This window comes from Streptopelia decaocto (genome assembly GCF_964273445.1).
Source record: "Streptopelia decaocto genome assembly, chromosome: 14".
NCBI lineage: Eukaryota > Metazoa > Chordata > Aves > Columbiformes > Columbidae > Streptopelia > Streptopelia decaocto.
This window is the reverse complement of record NC_138669.1, coordinates 5,272,360-5,291,497: the sequence shown is the minus strand read 5'-3', so window position 1 is coordinate 5,291,497 and position 19,138 is coordinate 5,272,360. Positions and strand designations below refer to the sequence as shown.

The window sequence follows — 19,138 nt, the reverse complement described above, 5'->3', positions numbered from 1 at the left end:
TTTTGAGAATGAAACAAAGAAATGACTCTGCCCTGAGGTGACACCAGGGGCACACACGAGCGGTACACAGATGCAAGGTCATTAGCTGCACATTCCCAGTCCCGCTATCCCAACAACACCCCAGAACAGCTAGAAATCAGCTTAAAATCCCCTCCAGCTCAGTTTCTTAACATTCCCACAGATTGTAGACATTTTTTTCTGGTTTTGTAATTGCTTTCTCTCTCCCAGGCTTTTCTGTTTAAATATTAACTTCACCTCCTCCTACTGTGAATCTCGGTTGCTGTCAGGGAAGGTGCTGAGGGGTTTGCCTGGCTGTGCAGGTGCGACTTGGAGGGGACGAGGAGCTGCTCCCTTGCCAAGCAAACAGCAGAGAATCATCCAGTTGCTCTCAGCAACTTGCAAAACATTTCCTGACAAGCAAAGCATCAATGGCAGTGTCAGAATGGCAGAGCAGCACAGCCGCCCGAGCAGCCGCTCCTGGGCAGCCTCGGTGCAGCCCAGCACAGCGAGGAGCGCTGGCTGCCAGCGGGCGGCACGGAGACGAGATGTGGCCTTGGGCCGTGCCCTGAGGCTCCCAGGCATCTGCCCTGCACAGCCGGGCGCTCAGCGGGGTGACCCTGTGCCCCTCTGACACGGCTCTGGTGGACGGTTCGCAGGCGGGAGCCACGGCTTCCACGGCCCAAGGGCAGGCAGAAATGACACTGAGATGGGAGAGAGAAATTCCGCCTGCCCCTGTGCATGACATTACAGGTGTGGCAGGAGCTGGCAACACTGCTCTGGAGACATTTATCTCTCCTTGCTTTCTGAAACTAGCAATTATTCCGGTGATTATCATTGTTAGGATTCATTATAAAGACATAACCACCATTTCAGATCCTTGCATCTCTCACAGATAGGCACAATTTCACCCAGCTTCCCTCGTCCCTCTGTCATTTTGGTCCTGTAATTACCTGGACTCCCACCGCCTTCAGCCTCATGAATCAAGGGGAGGTTTGTCTCACCCACCATCTCTCAAGCATTTCCAGCATCTTCCTGTTCACACGCTCGGGTAACTCTCAGCCCTCATATCACTCGATCACCAAGGTCCACGCTCCAGCACGCAGGATTCCTGCCAGGGAGCATCCCAAGCGCTCCGCTGGCAGACAGCGAGGGTTCACCCCGTAATGGGTCTGTTCAGAGGAAGCCATTTCAGCAGGACTCCCACCCACCTCATGCAAAGGGGCTGAGGGAGCACGAACAGGGGAGCATGAACATGCCCAAACTGCAGGCTCTATTTGAGCACAGGCAGGACCAGCCTTGCACAAACTGTTCCTCAGCTGCCTCTGCTTGTAGGACTCTCCTGCTACTCCACCGTGAATACAAAACCGTTATTTCTGGGCAAGCGCTATCTCATTGAAATTTAAGCAATTCTGTTAATTAACGGGGTCTGAAGCATTTTATAATGAAAATGATTCATGTCAGCACAATACTGATGAATTGGGATGAGAGGGAAAAAGCTCATGCATTCACCAAAGCTGTAATGACTTAACTGAGCTGCTTGTAATGATATAGCTCATAATATACCGTGCAAGATAGGAGGAAAGTGCTCGGGCACTTCCCAGAACACCCCCAAGGTCACCTGTCCCAGCAGGGAGCAAGCCCAGGCCATCTGTACCTGCAGCGCTGGGCACACAAACAGCCCCAGCCAGCTCCGGTTCTTCTAGTGGCACAAGGCAGACAAAACCCTTCCCTTCGACAAGGGTGCAGACTGTGAGCAGAAACCACCTCCTGCCAAGATGCACACTGTCCAGCCTACCCTGGAAAAGTGAGGGTCTGATGCAGGTGAATGGCCCCAGGCCCCCAAAGCCCCAGCAGGATTGCCACGAGAAACATGCTCCCCCTAAAGCTGCATGGATCACACCAGGCTACTACCCCTAGTGTCAGGCTGGTTTTGTCTTTTAAGCTGACATACCACTTATTATTTGCCAGTGGCCTTGACAAATCAGGGTCTCCAAACATAGTCCACACCAATTCCTTGAATGCGGCACCGCGTGCTGCCATAAACACCCACCAGCAGCAAACTTGCACAGTCCCACCTCCTAGAGCCAGAAGTGCATCTGGTCCTAAAACCTGAGCCCCAGGGACTCTGCAAGAGCAGCAGAAAGTGTTGCTGGCAGACGTGTTCTCAGGGTGCAGAGAGAGAAGAGGCAGGACCTCCACCACCGTGCGTAGAACATGGATCGGCGCTATCATCTCCCAAGATTCACCTTCTTTCCAGACAGAAAAACTGCCAAACTTTGTCTTTCCCAGACACTGCTAACAAAGCAAGAACAACTTCCAGCTCAGACTCATCTCCCCAGTTCTTGTCAGCATCTGTTACAGTTGAATAACACAGATGCATGGTGGCAGACCCTCTGGTACAAGGCATATGTGGCTTTCCAGCATGATCCAGGTTAATGAGTATAATTACCAGGCAAGGGGACACTTACAGCATCACATAAATACCATCAAATCTGCTCAAACAGCAGAGACTCTTTGGGTGATAAAACCAAAGCAGGACACTGAGTGGACTCAGCAGATAACTGCCTTCCAGGGATCCCACCATTATGGGTTTTGCTTTGCCCTCGGATACTTCTAGCCCTGGAGACCCCCTGGATAAAGCACCTTCCAGCTGAGGGCAGCCCGAGCAACACGCTCCCTGCCACAGGCTGCAGAGCCAGAAGGTCACGGAGCGTGCGCGGAGTGTCCTCAGGTCCCTGGTCCCACTGCTGCTCAGAGCCACCGTCTCCAAGGGCAGAGGAGATTACTCAGGGCCACATCCACTCAAGTTTTGAGTATCTCCAAGGACAGAAATGATACCCTCTCACTGTGACAAGTTTTCCTGTCTTTTTATTTTGCATGTCTGATTCTGGCTCTGTCTCCTCTATCCTCTCCTGTTAGGTAGCTGGACAAAACAGATTCACTCCTTCCAGCAGCTTGGTCAGTTAAAGCAAACAGATCTGAGCCTCAGCACAGGGACGGAGAGGCACCTGCCCGACAGGCTGCGGATCCCTCACCAGTGCCCACACCTGACCGCAGGGTCACGGAAACACTGATCTATCTGCCAAGACACAAGTGCTGCTGGAGGCGCATCCTGGAGGAGGTCGGCCCAGAGCAACGGGGTCTTTGCCCCAAGAACCAGCACTTCATCTGCCCCGTGTGCGCAGCCTCCTTGTCCTCCAGCTCCCGTCAGCCTGGCAGGCAGAAGCTACAGGCGCTCTGAGCAAGGTACCACGCACAAGGTTCAGGGGGTTCAGCAAATAAGGTCCAGAGCTGAGACGCAGAAACGGAAATTATGGTTGCATGAGCAGAAGCAGATTTCAAACAACTATTGTGGCTGAAGGATGTTGCAGCTGCTGGATTTCTAACATCGTATCTTTCAATAGTGGGTGGCCAAGTCCTTCTCAAACCAGCGTGCCCCACAGCTCCTGGAGTAGCATCTGCAGGACAGAGCTACTGCCACGGCTCGAAGAGGAGCCCCTGGCGCCGGGGCTGCAAGCTCCAAGTGACGCCAGCACACCCGCCCTTCCTCTGTCACACAGTTTGGGACAAACTAACCAAAGTTCCTGCACCAGTCTCTGAAAAGGACTGTTAACATTCGGTCCCGCTAATAAGAGCGCCTTAAATCAGTGTGGCTTCTCTGCAGACTCTCGGCACCCGCGCTCAGAGTCCCTCATCCCTGGGCACAACTCTGGTCAATAAGCTTGTGGGATGAGGCACAGACTTGCATAACCCCATGAGCGCACACAAACACGCACAAACCAATATCTGTTGTTTCCAGGCACTGAGAAGCATTTTTAACGAACTGTAAGAACAGCAGAGAAATGCATTTTTTCCACCCACCACCGCATAAAACAAACCCAACAGTTCATCAGCCCCGTTCAGCGTGCAGCACATTCCAGCAACAGCTCCTCTCTCCTCCCGTCTGCCCCGGGAGACGGGGCTCAGAGTCCAGAGAGGGCAAGGCTGGAACAACTAATGACCGCACACCAATAACCATCAACTTAATCCCAGCAGGCCAGTATTTCTTGCCCTGCTCTCCCTGGCGCAGGCACCTGTGAGCCCTCAATTGCTAAGTCTCCAAATCAGGAAACAAGCTCTAGAACTCAGGAGCTGTTTTCAGTAATCACGAATGCTAGACTGCATTTCAACTGTCCTTCTGAGTCCTTCTGCCTTTTTCCTGCATACAGCAGACTGACGCATTTTGAGAACAACCTCTTCTAGTAGAAAGCAACTGAACTGACAAGCTTGGCTTTTAGGAAAGCACCAAATATCACGAGGCCTAGGATGTTACCTGCTGTGACTGTTCTCTAGCAGTCAGTATCCCTGCAAAGGGATGAACAAGGCGCTGGAACCAAGGGCACCAGGTTCTGCCCCTCTCTGGGCGTCGAGTATTTTCAGGTTTCACCCGAGGCTGCAGGCAAGGATTGCAGGCAGCAAGGATTGCAGGCAGCAGTGTGTCTCCAGCCACGCTGGGCAGAGATGAGAAAGGGCATCGCAAAGAACATGGGAACAGACACAAGCAGGCAGGCACAGCCACCTACTGAAGAAAAGCTTTGCCCCTACGGAGATGAATAATCTGCAGAAATACAGAGAGTGCTGGGTGATGTAAAGCAACACGAACATTTGGCCTGCAAATTTAAATGCACTCCAATTTCTGTCATGTAAATGCACTGGGAGTCTCAGCATCTCAAAAATGTAAGTTAGAAGGATCTTGGTGATGACAGGCTCCCCAGAGCTAGAAGAGGAACCAGCACTAAACCTCCTGACCTGCCAAAGCCAGGGCTGACGGCCCCGTGGTGGCGAGTGACCCCGCAGTCGCTCCATAGCTCCACGTCAGGCTGCAGCCCCGCAAAACCGGCTGTTTCCCAACAGGAGCAGCAAAGCGCACAGACGTGCCAACTGCTGCAAGGGCTCCGGCTCCTCCAGAGCAGTCAGCACACAGGGGGTGCAGCTCTCCTGCTACAACAAGCGGACAAAGATCAGCTGCACCCTGTCTGCAGACAGAGCGAACGAGGATGGCAGCAGAAAGCCTAAACATGAGAAATGCCTGCAGGCTCTTGCAGGCAGCCTAGGGGATATTCTTGTAGCTGGCACAGAAAATCATGCCTCCGAAGTTTGTGTATACAAAACTCTCCACTCATACACCAAAGAAGCCAGCCTAGACCTTCAAGACACACAGGGTACATTCTGGAACCTGATTTGGGGTACACAACACAAACCCACAGACAGTTTCAGTGTCTGAAACTTAGTTCCCAAAGCATGAGAGGTGGTGGCTGGTGTATACGAAAGAAGAGCTCATATGAACCAGTTGTGCTGCTTCTTCACCATCATTCAACACTGTGGCAACTGGAATCATCCTCCACAGCTTTGTGGATACCACAGCTTTGTGGGGCCATTTAGTTGCTCATTCTCCTCCAAAAAGACACCTGGGAATTTAGGGCTTATCAAGTGGAAGGACTTGGCAGAGCATGGCATCCAGATGGTTTGGATGTGCCTTGAAAGGGCCATAAAATTCAGAATCCCAGCTGAACACTGCAGCCAGTAACATCCAAGAACAGGAGAGCAGCGAAGCAGCCTAGACATGGTCCATGTCCTGTACCCAAGTCTGCAAACCACACTTGTACATGCAACACCTGCACCAGAAAGGAGGAAGAACAGTGTGAACAGTGCTAGTTGTGCAGGCAAGGAAGAACGGCGCTGGAAGGAGTCACGGCTCAGGCAGCATGGAAGGGAGCAGGTGCACATGGGGGCCTGCAAGAAAAGGTGGAGGAGGAGGTCAAAACCAAAAGCGGAAAACAAATTGTTCTTCATTACCATATATTATAAGAAACCTAACATGCCAGGTTTTTATGGTTCTTTTTACGGCCATTAATAACAGTGGTGGCTCTGAGAGTTATGCTGCTGCTACGGATAATTAAATCTCATGCTCAGGGCAGAAGCTGGGCCACCCAGGGCCGTCAGGCCAGAGTTCCCAAGCGAAGCACTAGAACTCTGTTCAGCTGCAGCGTGGGAGCAGGATGGGGTTTGCTTGGGTGGATGTGCTGGCTCCTGGCCAGAACCAAAGGGACACGATGAAGCAATGTCACACCTCAGCACCATCCGTCCTGTCCCTGCTGTCCCAGCAGCGTGTCCCTGCAGGCCGGACCTGCCAGCAAGGCGCACAGCACGTGGCACCACCGATTGCTGCACAGCGCGTCCCCGCGGCTCCCAGGGGCCATTTGCAGCTCAGACATCAGCAGAGTCGGGCCCAGAACCTGCTGCAGCGGTCAGATCTTCTGGAAACAGACACGCTCAAGAGGGGCCGAGGACTCTTCTGCAGACTGTCAGCAGTTTTGCTTTTATGAATCACAAGCAAGTAGAACAGTAGTAAATCAACCCCCACAGTGTATGAAACAACCAGCTTGAGAATTAAGACGCAAAAAGTCAAGGAATCAAGAAGCTTGGATTCCCAGAGTGACATTAATTCTCACCGCAGTCCCACAGGGCACACTTTGGTTTATGCCTTAATACAGAGCATTAATGTTGTTGTAGGAAGCTGAGCCTCTGCACGTCCTGGCTTGTGCATTTTGCTCCCAGTGGTCCCTCTTCATTCTAGCAGCCGGGCTCACACACACACACAAAGCTGTCTCAGATTAACAGGATCTCACATGCACCTGAATTGTCTGTGTTTAGGCCATTGTTCGTCTATCTCCCCCCCACCCCACAATAAAATAAAGCAAATAAAACAAAGCAAGCCCGGCTGCAGCAGCCTCTGGGCCAGGAGTGGGTGAAGCTGCTCTTGTGTACTGTCCCCCCTGCACCAGACTCTATCCAGACAAAGGCATTTCCAGCCGTGCCCCAGCTCTGCTGTCAGGTGTACTTAGGAGCTACGCACATTTGAGCTTTCCGCAGCGGCAGCCAGGGCTGGGGGCACGGACAGGGCTGGGGGCACGGACAGGGCTGGGGGCACGGACAGGGCTGGGGGCACGGACAGGGCTGGGACCGGCTGGCCCATGTGCTGCACTGGTTTTCGGGAAGCGCACGGCTTCACACAGGTGCAGAGGTCAGGCACACTCACCTTCTTTACACCCTCCTTATTCCACAGCCTCCAAACAAATTTCACTCTGACTTACATAAAAACAGCCTTAGAAAATAACTCTTAGCACAGGGACAGGTCAGCCTGACAGACACTTGGCACTTCAGTCCAGGGGCTGATCTCGGCGCCTGTCACTGCGGTTCAGCAAGAGGGTGGGAGGGACTTTGATGTCCAGCTTGCCCAGGAGCTGCAGCTATCCAGCCTGCTTGTCCTTCGATAATTTTTCATTAAACTGTGGGTACTTTACTGCATGCTTTGTGCCTTAAATACCTCTTATTAGCATTTGAGTGTCTTCCCTCCTTAGAAAGCTTGCAAGGCTCCCATTACGGGTAATGAGAGTCACACTCCTGGGAGTCAAGGAGAATATATACCCAAACATCTCCTGGTTATGGTCTACTCTAGCCAGTATGTCACAGCATCATCTGCTAGGGATTTATTACAGAGGCATTTTACAACAGGCTCTATTATAAGTTATTAAGGAATGGATGAGCTTCTACTGTTCTTTCATTAAATATTAATAGAACATTTATAAACCGATCCTTAGTTTAAAGCGTTACCTTTAATCAAAGCTCTGGTGATAACAATGCAGCCTTTGGTAAGGCCCCTCTGGTAGTACTTAAACCTTTCACACCCAGATCTGACGTGCCTGTGGGTGAACGCCGGCACTGGGCAGAGCGCGTGGGGCCGGCAGCTGCGGCTCTCGCTGCGGGCACTGCCGTGAGCTGTGCAGCAGCCTGCAGAGCCGCCAAGCTTCCTCCCGGCCCCTGACACTGCCCGCAGCACGGCTGCTCCTGCGCTGCTGCCAGCACAGAGGTGCAGGCCTGCTGCACACAACCATGCACCGGGGAGATGCCAAACGCACAGCCACGGTCTGGTCCCCGACACCCCAGCCCAGCTGGGTGCTGCTCACCTGTTTTACTGTCCACAGTGAAATGCTGCTCGCCCTCTAGCACGCTGTAGACTACCCGGGCACTGCTCCCGTACGTGGGGTCATCAGCATCGGATGCCATCACCTGCATCACAGAGGTGCCTGCAGCAGCGACAAGGAGGAAAACAAAACGTCAGGGAGGAGGCGAGAAGAGCAAAGCAAAGCTCAGGGCCTGGGGCTGGCAGAACAGGAAAGCAGGGGCCAGCACTGATCACCCACACTTGCTGATGGAAATGGGAACAGCTGGGTGCAAATGCAGCATCATCGCAGAGCAGCAGGAGGGACCGGACCTTGGGCCACCACGGGGCTGCTGTCCAGGCAGGACCTGGTCTCCAGGAGGCCACTGCTATGAATAGCTGGGAGCTTTTCCCCCAGCATATTTCTGCAGAACCATCTGAGAAGGAGCTGAGGACAAGATGTTATCACCACAGCTGCCCCTTCCTGTCACTGAGCACCACAGTGACCTCCCAGGCACGGCCTGACCCAGCCTGCAGGACCAGAGCTCTGCCACAGGCATACCTGCAAAGGGACAACAGCCATGGGAGAGGAAAGGCTTTTGCTTGCCCAGAGCCAGACACAGCACCATGTCCTCATGCTCTACACGTAGCAGGGCAAGAGGACTATAAATTGGATAAAAGTCCATCAAATGTCTGCAATTAAGTTATTGATTTTCAACGCTGCCTCATTAAACTGGGTGCTTGACTCCAGCTGTCCCTGTGATGGCTATAATTTGACATCATGTTCAATTTGACAAAAGCAGGACCCAGGACATGAGAATGGGGCCAGGAGCAAAGGGGCTGAGATCTACAGAATCAGCAGAAGAGAGGAAGGAGGGGAAGCCTAATCCTACCTACAAACACCTCTGAGAAAGGAGATGCTGCGACTGCAGACCTGTGAGGACAGGCCACCCAGTTCTGTCTGTAGCACCAGGCTCGAGCATCCCTGCCCTGGAGGTCAAGCACTGCACCAGTCTGCTCTCTGGTGGGATGAGATGCAGGATGGGTAGAAGAGCCCTGAGCTGCTCATAGGAAAAATCAAACCAACTGGGGAACTCCCTGCTGCAAGGTACTGCCAAGGCTGGCAGAGAAGCCAGTAATTTATAACAGATTCACGAACAATGACTGCACTTAGAAGGTGGATTTTAGTTCAGAGGTGACTCCAGGGCACAAGACCAGCCTGAACTGCAGGGGCCAGGAAGGGGCATTTCCCAGCTGACCCTGCTGCGCCCAGCAGCACTGCTCTGCCTCCCGCAGCCCTCAGGGCCGCTGTGCCACCAGCTGAGGACTAGAGGTACCACACTCCGGTCCAGAAACCCTTCTGTTCCACAGTCCATCCATCCATCCATCTGCTGCAAAGACAATCTCGCAGGCTGGTCTTGGATAGAATAACAGAACCAGGCTTACTACTAACTATCAGCATCTGAGTCTAGACCCATTACATTCCCAAACACCAGAAGTACACACCCCCCCAAATCAGAAGCAGCCTCTGTTCTCACATCGCAGTGGGCAGAAATGGAGTTGGAACCATCCAGGTGGAGAATGAGAAGCTCCAGTCCCTCATGCCTTCCTCTTCCCCTGTCAGGAGATCACAAGCTCACAGCTTGCAGACAAGACGGAGGAGACAGCAATGCTGCTGCAAGCAGCTGGGATGCACTAGCTTACCCTAGTACAGTTCACTTCTGACATCCTGCAAAGGGTGTTCACTGGAGAAAATGAGCAGTTACTATAGTCCCTTTTCATTCTCCCTGGCATCTTCTCAGAGCTGTTGCTCTGCTGATAACATGAGAATCCCCCTCATCAGTCTTCAGCAACAAGCTAGTTCGAGTCAACTTATTTATGCTTTGCTGTCTCCAGTGAAGCTATGGTGCATCCCTGGCAGGCATGTCCAGATTACACCACAGCAACACTAGCTCTCTGCCTTGCAAACAACTGTGTAAGAAATACTGTTGCTGCCTTTCCTTGAAAGGCTCTGTCCTGCCGCCTCCCCCGCTGCCATCACACAACTTTCACCAGGTGTGACCAAGGCAGCTCACCCCACACCAGCACCTGCACGTCCATGGCCCTGGGGTCTCTCAGCACCCCTCTCCCAGCTGCAGCACAGACGCCCTGCTAGGGACGCTGGAGGTGCCCAAGCCTGAGAACACAAAAAGCAGCACCTGCCTCTGGCAACAGGTCGGGCTCTCCTGTGCCCAGCCTGGCAGCAACCAGCCGAGTCCATGGCCGGTGTCACAGCAGCATCTGCACCTTCAGCACCATCGCCACCACAGGCATAACCCGTGCACGGGGAGCGCAGCAGCAAGGCACCTTCGCTCGGAGGCAGCAGGATCGGGCGTTCTGCCCCTCGGCTGAAGCCAGCAGCTCTGAAGGTGACGAGGGCTCTGTCCCCCTGCAGCTGCCCTCAGAGCATCTCACTGGCAGCTGAGCAACAACAGGCAGGTGGGGAACATCAGCCGCACTTTGTGCCTGGACTCCCAGTCTGTGAAGATGCAATGCAGCCTGCTCAAGGTCACCTATAAGATATCAGGAATCTAGGAGTCCAACTTTCCAGTATCCTTCCTTAACCCCCTCTTATCCCTTTTCCATCCTTCCCTCCTGCTCTCTTTTAATCTCAAGAACAAAGGTCCCCTCCTTCCTGCAGAGACAAGCCCAGGAACACTGGCTCCTACCCTACGCTGCTCTGGGTATTACTGCCTGTTCTACAAGCACAGCACTCCTCCCAGCACGTACAGCATGTATGACTTTTATTTAGTTTTCCGGCATGTGCCTTAGCAGTAAAAAATACAATAAATAAAATCTAAACATCCATCATGTACTGTATAACCCACCTCCCATAACCAGGAAGCCTGAACTCATATCCAGAGAGATAATTAGACACGAAAAAGAGATAAAGACCTCAGTTCATCCCTGGCCAGCTCACCCCACAGAACTAGAGGAAACCAAACATTTTACATAAAAATTAATGAGTCAGAGCCCATCTCTTGCTTGCTGCAAAGGTGCAATCTGGCACAGCAGATCAAACCCTGACTCCCAGATCAACCCTCCCCACAGCTGCTCTGGGGCCGCAGAGTGCCCAGCGGACCCTGCGCCGCGGGGAACAGAGCCCTGGCCACCAGCCGCCCTGCGGCTGCACCAGCCCTGCCGGGACTGCTCCCCCCAAGCCGTCCTGGACACCTGCCAGGGACCAGCCAGCCCTGGACTCTGCACACCTGGGAGATTAATCCCAGCAGGGATCCAGGATCAGCAGCAGAGCGGGGCTGCCAGCGCCAGGCGATGCCCCAGGGTCATTGGGGCCCTTTGCCCGCAGCCCCATCCCGCTGCGGACCAGCCTGCACAGCAGAGCCATGCTTGGGCTGGCCTGGCCGCCACGGCACAGCCCCAGCTCGGACAGACAGGGCTCTGCTGAGCACCTTTGAAACACTAACGCAGACCTGTCCCAGAATCGCCACCACGGCACCCAGGGCCTCTGGGGCCAGTTACAGCGATTCGGGAGGTGCCACCCGCCTGCACACAGAGGGTCAATGGCTCCAGAGCACTTACTATGCCACTCACTTCAGACACATTTAGCTAAAACAGATGTCGACAGGCAAACTCCAAACACATCCAAGAGCAAAGAGGGTCCACGCTGAATCCACAAGCAAGCCAACAGGACCCGTCACTTCCCCAGGGACAGACGACGGCCAGGCTCCAGGCCTGCAGAGAGATAAACAGCAGGGAAAGCCAACATTTGCTAAATCCAACTGCCCCTCCGCACGGCAGCCTTGGCCCTGGTGCGGGCAGGAGCCTGCAGCCGCTCTCCAGAGCAGCTCTGGGGCTCAGCCCCCACCCTCGGCTCACACTGTGCCCAGGGACAGCTCTGCCGAGCTTCAGAGCACCTTTCTGTGCAGCTCTGAGCAGCTCCAGGGCAGCACACGGTCCCTTCAGCCCTGCAGAACACAAAGGAGCCTGAGAGCAGCGCTTTGTCATGCAAAGCCACAGGCCCTGGGCTGATGCCAGCGCACAGCACTTCATCTCAGCAACCTGGTTGCTGAGGGGATGCGGTGCAGCTGAGATTTTATAAACAATGCAGTTTACAGCTTTCATCTTCCCACAATACATGTAATGGCTGATGCACCCCAGGAACAAGCAGGCAGGACATCAGGGAAGAAAATAAACCTGAGAAGCTTAAAAATCACTGGAGCAAAAGTGAATTTCTTGCAATCTCAGGAACATCCTGACTTGGTAGGAAGGCAAATCTGACCCAGAGGAGATTCACTGCAGAGCCCTCCCACCCCACAGGCCAAGTCCAAGGGACCTAATATGGCTGTGGTGGAATTGCTCAAATATACAACTGTGGAAACATCCTTTGGGGTGTCTGGCCAGAGAAACCCATTGTGCAAGGCACCCCAACCCCTGGCACCAAGCAGCAAGATACAGAGTCTTGGGGAACAAACCAAAGCATTAACTTAAGGGGACCCAGGTTCCCTGCAGACCTCAGCACATGCAGACAGGACAAGAGGGTGCAGCGGATGCTCAGATGTCTGGGGCAGTGGGATCAGAGCTTGTACCACGAGCAAGAGTGCAGCGAGGAAGGGGAAGGGGCAGCCTCGCTGCAGACCAGCAGGCAGGGCAGCCCCAGCAGCTGCCAGCTGCACACAAGTGTCTTGAGCACTTTCTATCAAGAAAAGAAAAGATCAGACTGCCTTCAAGTGTTCTGGCTGCATGTTAAATGAAGTATTTTTCTGTGCTTCCAGTGTGGAGATTAAATAATTTCTCCTCACAATAATCACTTCTGCATTCAGCCAGCTTTGTGCTAGACTCAGAGCTTGACCCCAAGTTTCAGTCTGTACAGCCATATCATCTCTAATCTGGACTTTGTGCTACACAGAGAAATAAGGAGACTAAAATGCGCCAAGGGAAGAGTGATGTTCTGAGGAAAGGATGCGCTTTTCCTAGCATGTCCCTCACTCCAGGCTCTGCATGCTCCTCAAACAGTCCAGAAACGAGCTCTGGGCTGCAACACCTGCTCTGCACAACCAACGAGTGGCCTTGCAGGAGGCAGCGCGCACTGGGCTCATGCCTGTGTGCGGCAGACAGCTGGTAAGCAGACCCCAGGGAGCTCAGGAAGGGAGCCCAAAACACAGCTAATTTTAGCATCTCCTGTTACAAGGTGAAGCTCCTGCAGTTCCCTGGCAGTTGGCTGGCTCCCATCCAACCTCCTCCTGCAGCTGCAGGTCTCTTCCTTTGGTACTGGGCTCTGCTCAGCTCAGGATTTTGGAGTGGTCAGCACTGGGGTTCCCAGGCGCGGCACAGAGCAGCCCGCAAGCTCTTCACCCGCAGTTCCTTCCCGAGGTGGCAGGGCAGCGGTGGGGCTGCGGCTGGGTGCAGCTCAGCCGGTCCTGCAGACAGCCGGCTCCTGGGCCAGCCCGCGGGCGCTGGGCAGGCAGCAAAATGCTCCCAGGGAGCAGCACCAGCCCCTGCTGCTCTCAGCCCAGGGGACCCGGTACATCGCCTGCAGCGACTGCGGCCAGTCCTGGGGCAGGACCAGCCCTGCTCGCTCTGCCAGGCTGAGCCCTCTGCCCCTCCTGCCAGCACCCGCTCAGACCTGCCTCCCCTGCACCCCAACAGCAGCGTTCATTCCATGGCTCCACACGCTGCTGTCTGCAAAATGCTCCCCAGCAGCTGCACAATCTCTTCCTGATGGCCCAGCAGCCCCAGGCCAGATGAGGTTTATAGAGATACATTATTTGAAACCTGCTCTTGCAGCTGGTCCTGCCATGCCAAGGGAGCCCAGGTAACTGCTGGGTCAGCTCCCACCTGGATGTGCTTCCTCCAGTGCAGGAGCTCAGTGCCAGCCCATGCTCTGTGTGTAGAAAACACTGACTTATCCAAAGGCAGGGCACATCATGCTCAGCCCAGATCCACGGGCTGGGGGCAGCCCCAGGCACCACCTCTGCCCCTTGCAAACCCCCGACTCTGGCCTTACCTTCCTGACCATCTTGCATCTGCCATTTTTGATCTGTCAGACAGCAACAGCAACCCCTTTCCTTTCCCTTTGCAGAGGTTTACAGTGAGCCTGGATGAGTTAATGGAAGACAGACAGTGAAGCTGACTAAACTCACGGAAATCACCCACAGTTGAAGAAATCCCCAAGCAAAACCAGTTGCTGACAGGGAGAATATTAAGAGGAGCACCACACGTGCTGTGTGTGCTGTTCCTCCTTCTCCGCAAGCATCACCTTTGGCCACTGCCAAGACAAAATCCTGAAACAAAGAGGCCTTTAGTCCACCCTGACTCGGTCTCACAGCCTCCAGCAGCGTGTGTGCCGAACGTACCGCAGTGTGGTGCCCTGGCCCAGCGCAGAGCCAGGGGCAGGTGTGCTGAGAGCACTGCCAGCCACTCGGTGGGTTTGTGCAGTTCTCTCATTTGTTATTCCCTCTTAGACACTAGGAAATCAAATGACTTTCCCTCCCAATTAGTACTCCTTCATTATGCAAATAATGTCCTTTGATCCACTCCTGCTGTCACAGAGCAGATCTGACTGTATTTGTTTTATTCCTCTCTACGCCCCAGGAAGGTCCCCACCCCTGGGAGCTGGGACGATGCTCTTGGCAGGGAATGGGGAGCTGCAGCTGCCATGAGTGACGAGAAAAACCACCCAGTTGGGCAGCCCCCAGCACAAACCCTGGGGAGGTCTGGGAAGGCAGGAACAAGAGAGGAGGAAGGGATCATCTGCACTTTTCAGGCTGGGCCACAAAGCAAAAGCTATTGGAGCAACAGAGCCGGGGAATGAAAAGCTCCCTGTGGACGAGCTCCAAGCTGCAGAGTGGCCCTGGGGCAGCCCCATCCCAGCGCTTCCCCAGCAGAGCACAGCTGAGCCAGGAACCATGGGGATCCAGGAAAACACCTGCACTCAAATGGAGCAGAGAACAGGCATGTTCACCAGCAGCTCCCAGGCTCTGACCTTGATCTCAATGTATTACTGGCCAACCCAAGCTCTCCCCAAACTGCCCAGCCTCCCAGCTCCTCCCTGGCCAGCGTGGGGGTCACCTCCACCCACACTCAGGAAAGCCAGGTGTGCTCCCCATTCACCCCTCAGGTCTAGGGGAGATGATCCGTCCCACTCAGAGACAGCAAACATCGCTACCAATACCAACCACAAAAAAGCGATGATCACAGCAGCACCAGGCCTTGATGCCACAGAAGGAGCACTCCCACACGAACAGGCCTGGCAGGGTATTTTCCATAAGAAAGTCCTGAACTTTACCTTCCTGGCCCACACAGCATCCTGTGTCCTGCTTCCTTAGCCCTTCATACAGCAGCTGGAGCTGAACTTCACACCCCAGGTCCATGACCGACCCCATCTCCCTCTGTGTCCACACCAGGCCCGCAGTGGAGGAGCAGAGCAGCTGCTGAAGCCCAGAGGGCTGGGGAGAAAGCTGCTTCTCAGGCTTGTTTATGCTTTCACGGGATGTGCCCATCCTGTCCTTTGGCCCATCTCCAGGGCCAGGCTGGTGCAGAGGAGCTCCGACACTCTGGTGAGCACAACAGGCTCCTGGCTCCAGCTCCCATCTCTGAGCATGCAGCTTGGAAGCACAGCCTACACCGTTCACAACACTCCTCTTCACTTTTAACTTCTGAGTATTTTAATTTGCAGGAATCGCCTCCTTTCATGTTGTGAAACCGTGTTTCTTTCTCCCTCTGATCTCCAATTTCGCATAGAAACTGTCTCCTTTGATATGCCTTGTTCACATCAGTCTGATCAGGCAGCTCCATAATTGTTAGTGATTTTCAAAGAACTGGGATCCTTGTCTAATACTCAGAGTTGAGAATTCCTTCCTTTTTAAATGTTGTTCAAGCAAAACAGATTAATTTAATTTCTTTCTTCCCTTTGGGAAGAGGATGCCTCCTGCTTTGCTGCCCACATGCTGTCTTTCATTTCGCCAGGAGCACATGGCTGTCGTTCAAGGGGTCAACTCTCCGACTCGGGAAAGGATTTGTGCAGGTAAATGGCAGAGGAAGGAGAGCTTGGGATGCCTCAGGAGACCTTGTTCTCCATACATCAACAGAAATCCAGGCAGCAGCATCTCCTCTGCTGTGGGCAATTCCTGCACATCTGTACCTGCAGGAGGCCATGCACCAGTCTCGCTGCACATTGACCATGGAGAGCCAGGGCTCTGTCCCAGGGCAACACAGACCCCAGCACCATCCCCTGCACTCTGCTGTCACGACATCTCTTCAGCCAAACCCTCCTGCACAAGCACAGCAGGACCCGGCGTTTCGCCCGACCTGCCGAGCCCCTTGCGCGGCTCAGCCCCGCTCCCCAGGGCTGCTCCCCCTCGCAGCTCTGGCACTGGCGCTCTCCCCCGTGCTGACAGCGTTGGGGACCTGCCCTGTCTTTGATATCAGCTGGTCTCTCATACCTTGATGCAGCCTTTGGAGAACAGTGATGTACAGCTCCCTGCCCGCAGTGCATGCCGGCACACACAGCCTGCTACGTGCTCTGGCTGGTCAATGGGGAGAAGAGTCCGACGTGCACAGGGAGGTTGTGACATTCCGGGACCTGGTCACTCTCCCGGGACTGGAGCTGCTGCTCCCAGCTGGGGAGCACAGGCAGCAACACTGCAGCTCATGCATCAACACCCTGTGGCCCTCCTGACGCTCAGGTGAGTGCGAAGTTCTGCCTCCCTCTGCCATCTCAGGGGACAGACTCACGAAGCCTGGTGGCACTCACTCACCCCAGCCTGGCCCTCAGCACTTCAGCAAGGCTGACCACCAAAGGACTTCAGAGATGGCTGGTGGCAAGGAACTGGCATGCTAACAGTAACACGGGGAAGCCACACTTCTGTCACAAGCTACACGAATTCCCCAATCTCAGTCAACAACGGCTGGCACCTCGGAGGAAATCCAGCAGCCCGGTGAGAGGGGCTCGGCGGGGCTGCACGGGGACGTGCAAGGGGCGGCTGCTCCAGAGAGCAGCACAGCAGCAGACAGAGCATGGCCTGGGGCACAGGCAGCCAGGGAGAAACCCCACCCAGGCTAATCCGAACCACGGGCAGCCATGAGCCCCTCAGCATGCAAGGGCTCAGCCCGTCCCCCCACCTGCCCCAGCATTTGGGAGCTGGGGGAGCTGAGCAAAACCAGGGTAAGTGCACAGCGGGCAGCTGGCACCGCCACAACCCGTCTCCAGGGCACGGCTTAGGGCTGAGACTGAGCGCTCAGCCGCAGACTGGCAATCAGCTCAGAGGATTTATTCACTTGTTTTCTTTAAGCCACCTTATTTATTTTTCCGTTTTGGCTCCCTAGCTCTGGTCTCAGCTGGAATCCCTGGGATTTGCAGGGTACAGCAGGCGCAAGGTTCGACAGGCGAGGCGCGCAGGTTTCCCAGCCCACCTCCTCCCACCCAGGAGACCTACCGACGGGGGACAGCTCAGCCACGCTGCCGATGTAGGGCCCCTCCAGGAAGCGCGGCTCGCTGTCATTGATGTCCTGCACCTTGATGATGAACTCCGACTCGGGCTCCAGCAGCTGGTCCGTCTGCCGGTCACGGGCCTGAGCTCGCAGCGTGTAGAAGGTTTTCTGCTCCCGGTCCAGGCGCTCAGTTGCATGGATGTCACCTGTGATCTCATCGATGAGGAAGATAGTCCCTGCGCCCTCCCCGGAGATAGTGTACTTGATGGAGCCGTCCCCCTCATCTGAGTCCGAGTGGATCTGCCAGGGAAAGAGGGAGAAGGTGGGAGCAGACTGTGGCACCCACAGCAGAGACCACACAGGTGTGGAGCCCCCAGCCCTGTGCGGTGCCCGTCTGCCCCCTCTGCTACCACTGGACTGGAGAGCAGCACAGAGCACCAAACAACACCTGTGCATGGAGGAAGGCCCAACAAACTGGAGCTTCAGTCCTGCCTGTGCCACCATACGCTTGGCAGATCACAAATCCTGCCAGTACCGCCCCACACTGCAAACCAAGGGACAAACCCCACCGCTGCGGGTGTCAGGAGATGCTGGAAAAGGGAAGGACAAGGTAACAGCAGTCCAGAAAAAGAGGCTTCTCCGTGCGCAAGGACCCAGGACCCCACCAGTGCGGATCACCGTGGCCAGGCAGGGTGGATGTGGAGGTACCTGCAGCATCTGTCCCCCCAAACCTGCCCACCCGCACCCACCGGCTCTACTCCGGCCACCACACCCTCCACAGCAAACCTGCCAGAGAACATGGCAAATTGGGCCTGTGTTCAGGATGAAAAACAGACCCTGGGGAAGATGCTTCTGTAGCCAATCCCTGCTTCATTCTCTAATTAAGACAGTGTTTGAAATTAGGAAAAGAAAGGGTAAACAGCAGCTCCCCACAGACCAGGAGCTGACTGGAATCCAGGCCAGATGTCCAGAGATAATTTTATTGGTGGCATTAAACTGAGTTATGAGGTTTTTAGAATTCAGCCACTTATGAGAAATCTATTAACAGTAACTGGACAGGCAGAATGCATCTTGACAGAGAGCAGCACGGGCATTAATTGGGACAATCCATAATGGGACAGGCCCCCGGAAAGATTTCATCATCTGCTTTCATTTGCTTCCTACAATTTCTGCTTAGAATCAGCAAAGTTGCACCCCCCTCCAAAAAAAGAGAAAAAAGCCGTCCATTAATCGGCTAATGAAATATGAAAATGTTTATGGGCCATTCAATCTTCCAAACTGCAGTTCTATAATCCACCTTTCAGACATACAGCTCCACCAGCAAGAATTTATACCAGAGCTGCCTCTTTTTTATGATGCCTTCATTATATTTGTCTTGTTAGATACAGTTTATATATTTATTTCATGAGTGTGGGGCCCACGCATTAGACAATTCACTGCATTTTACGCAACGCTCACATATCACTGCCCATGTTGTTGGCTTGCCCGGGAAGGCGGCTCAGTCATAGAGCCCTCGGGAAGCGCCCGTGGGGATGCTGGGCCCTGGTCTGCACGGCGTCCCACCCTGTCCCTGTCCCCCCCAGCCCTCCCCTGGCTGCTGGAGAGCTTGCTGCCCATCCAGCTGTAATCGTCTCCCAAACGTTCACTACTACCCTGCCAGAGATGAAGCTTTTCAGAAAGCACCAGGTCTGTACAGCGCAGGTAACAGAAACCTGCATTTTTCTGCTG

At 54.3% G+C, this 19,138-nt stretch overlaps 1 protein-coding gene across 2 annotated transcripts in view; it reads right to left on the bottom strand.

The window, feature by feature from the left end:
- CDH22 (cadherin 22) overlaps positions 1–19,138 on the bottom strand; it is a 73,674-nt gene that overhangs the window by 30,086 nt on the left and 24,450 nt on the right. For both annotated transcript variants that reach the window (XM_082065678.1, XM_082065679.1), the window contains exons 3-4: positions 17,416–17,710; positions 8,007–8,126 (exon numbers count right to left, since the gene is read on the bottom strand). In XM_082065678.1, coding sequence (XP_081921804.1) covers positions 8,007–8,126; positions 17,416–17,710 — 415 coding nt within the window. The remainder of the gene's footprint in view (positions 1–8,006; positions 8,127–17,415; positions 17,711–19,138) is intronic.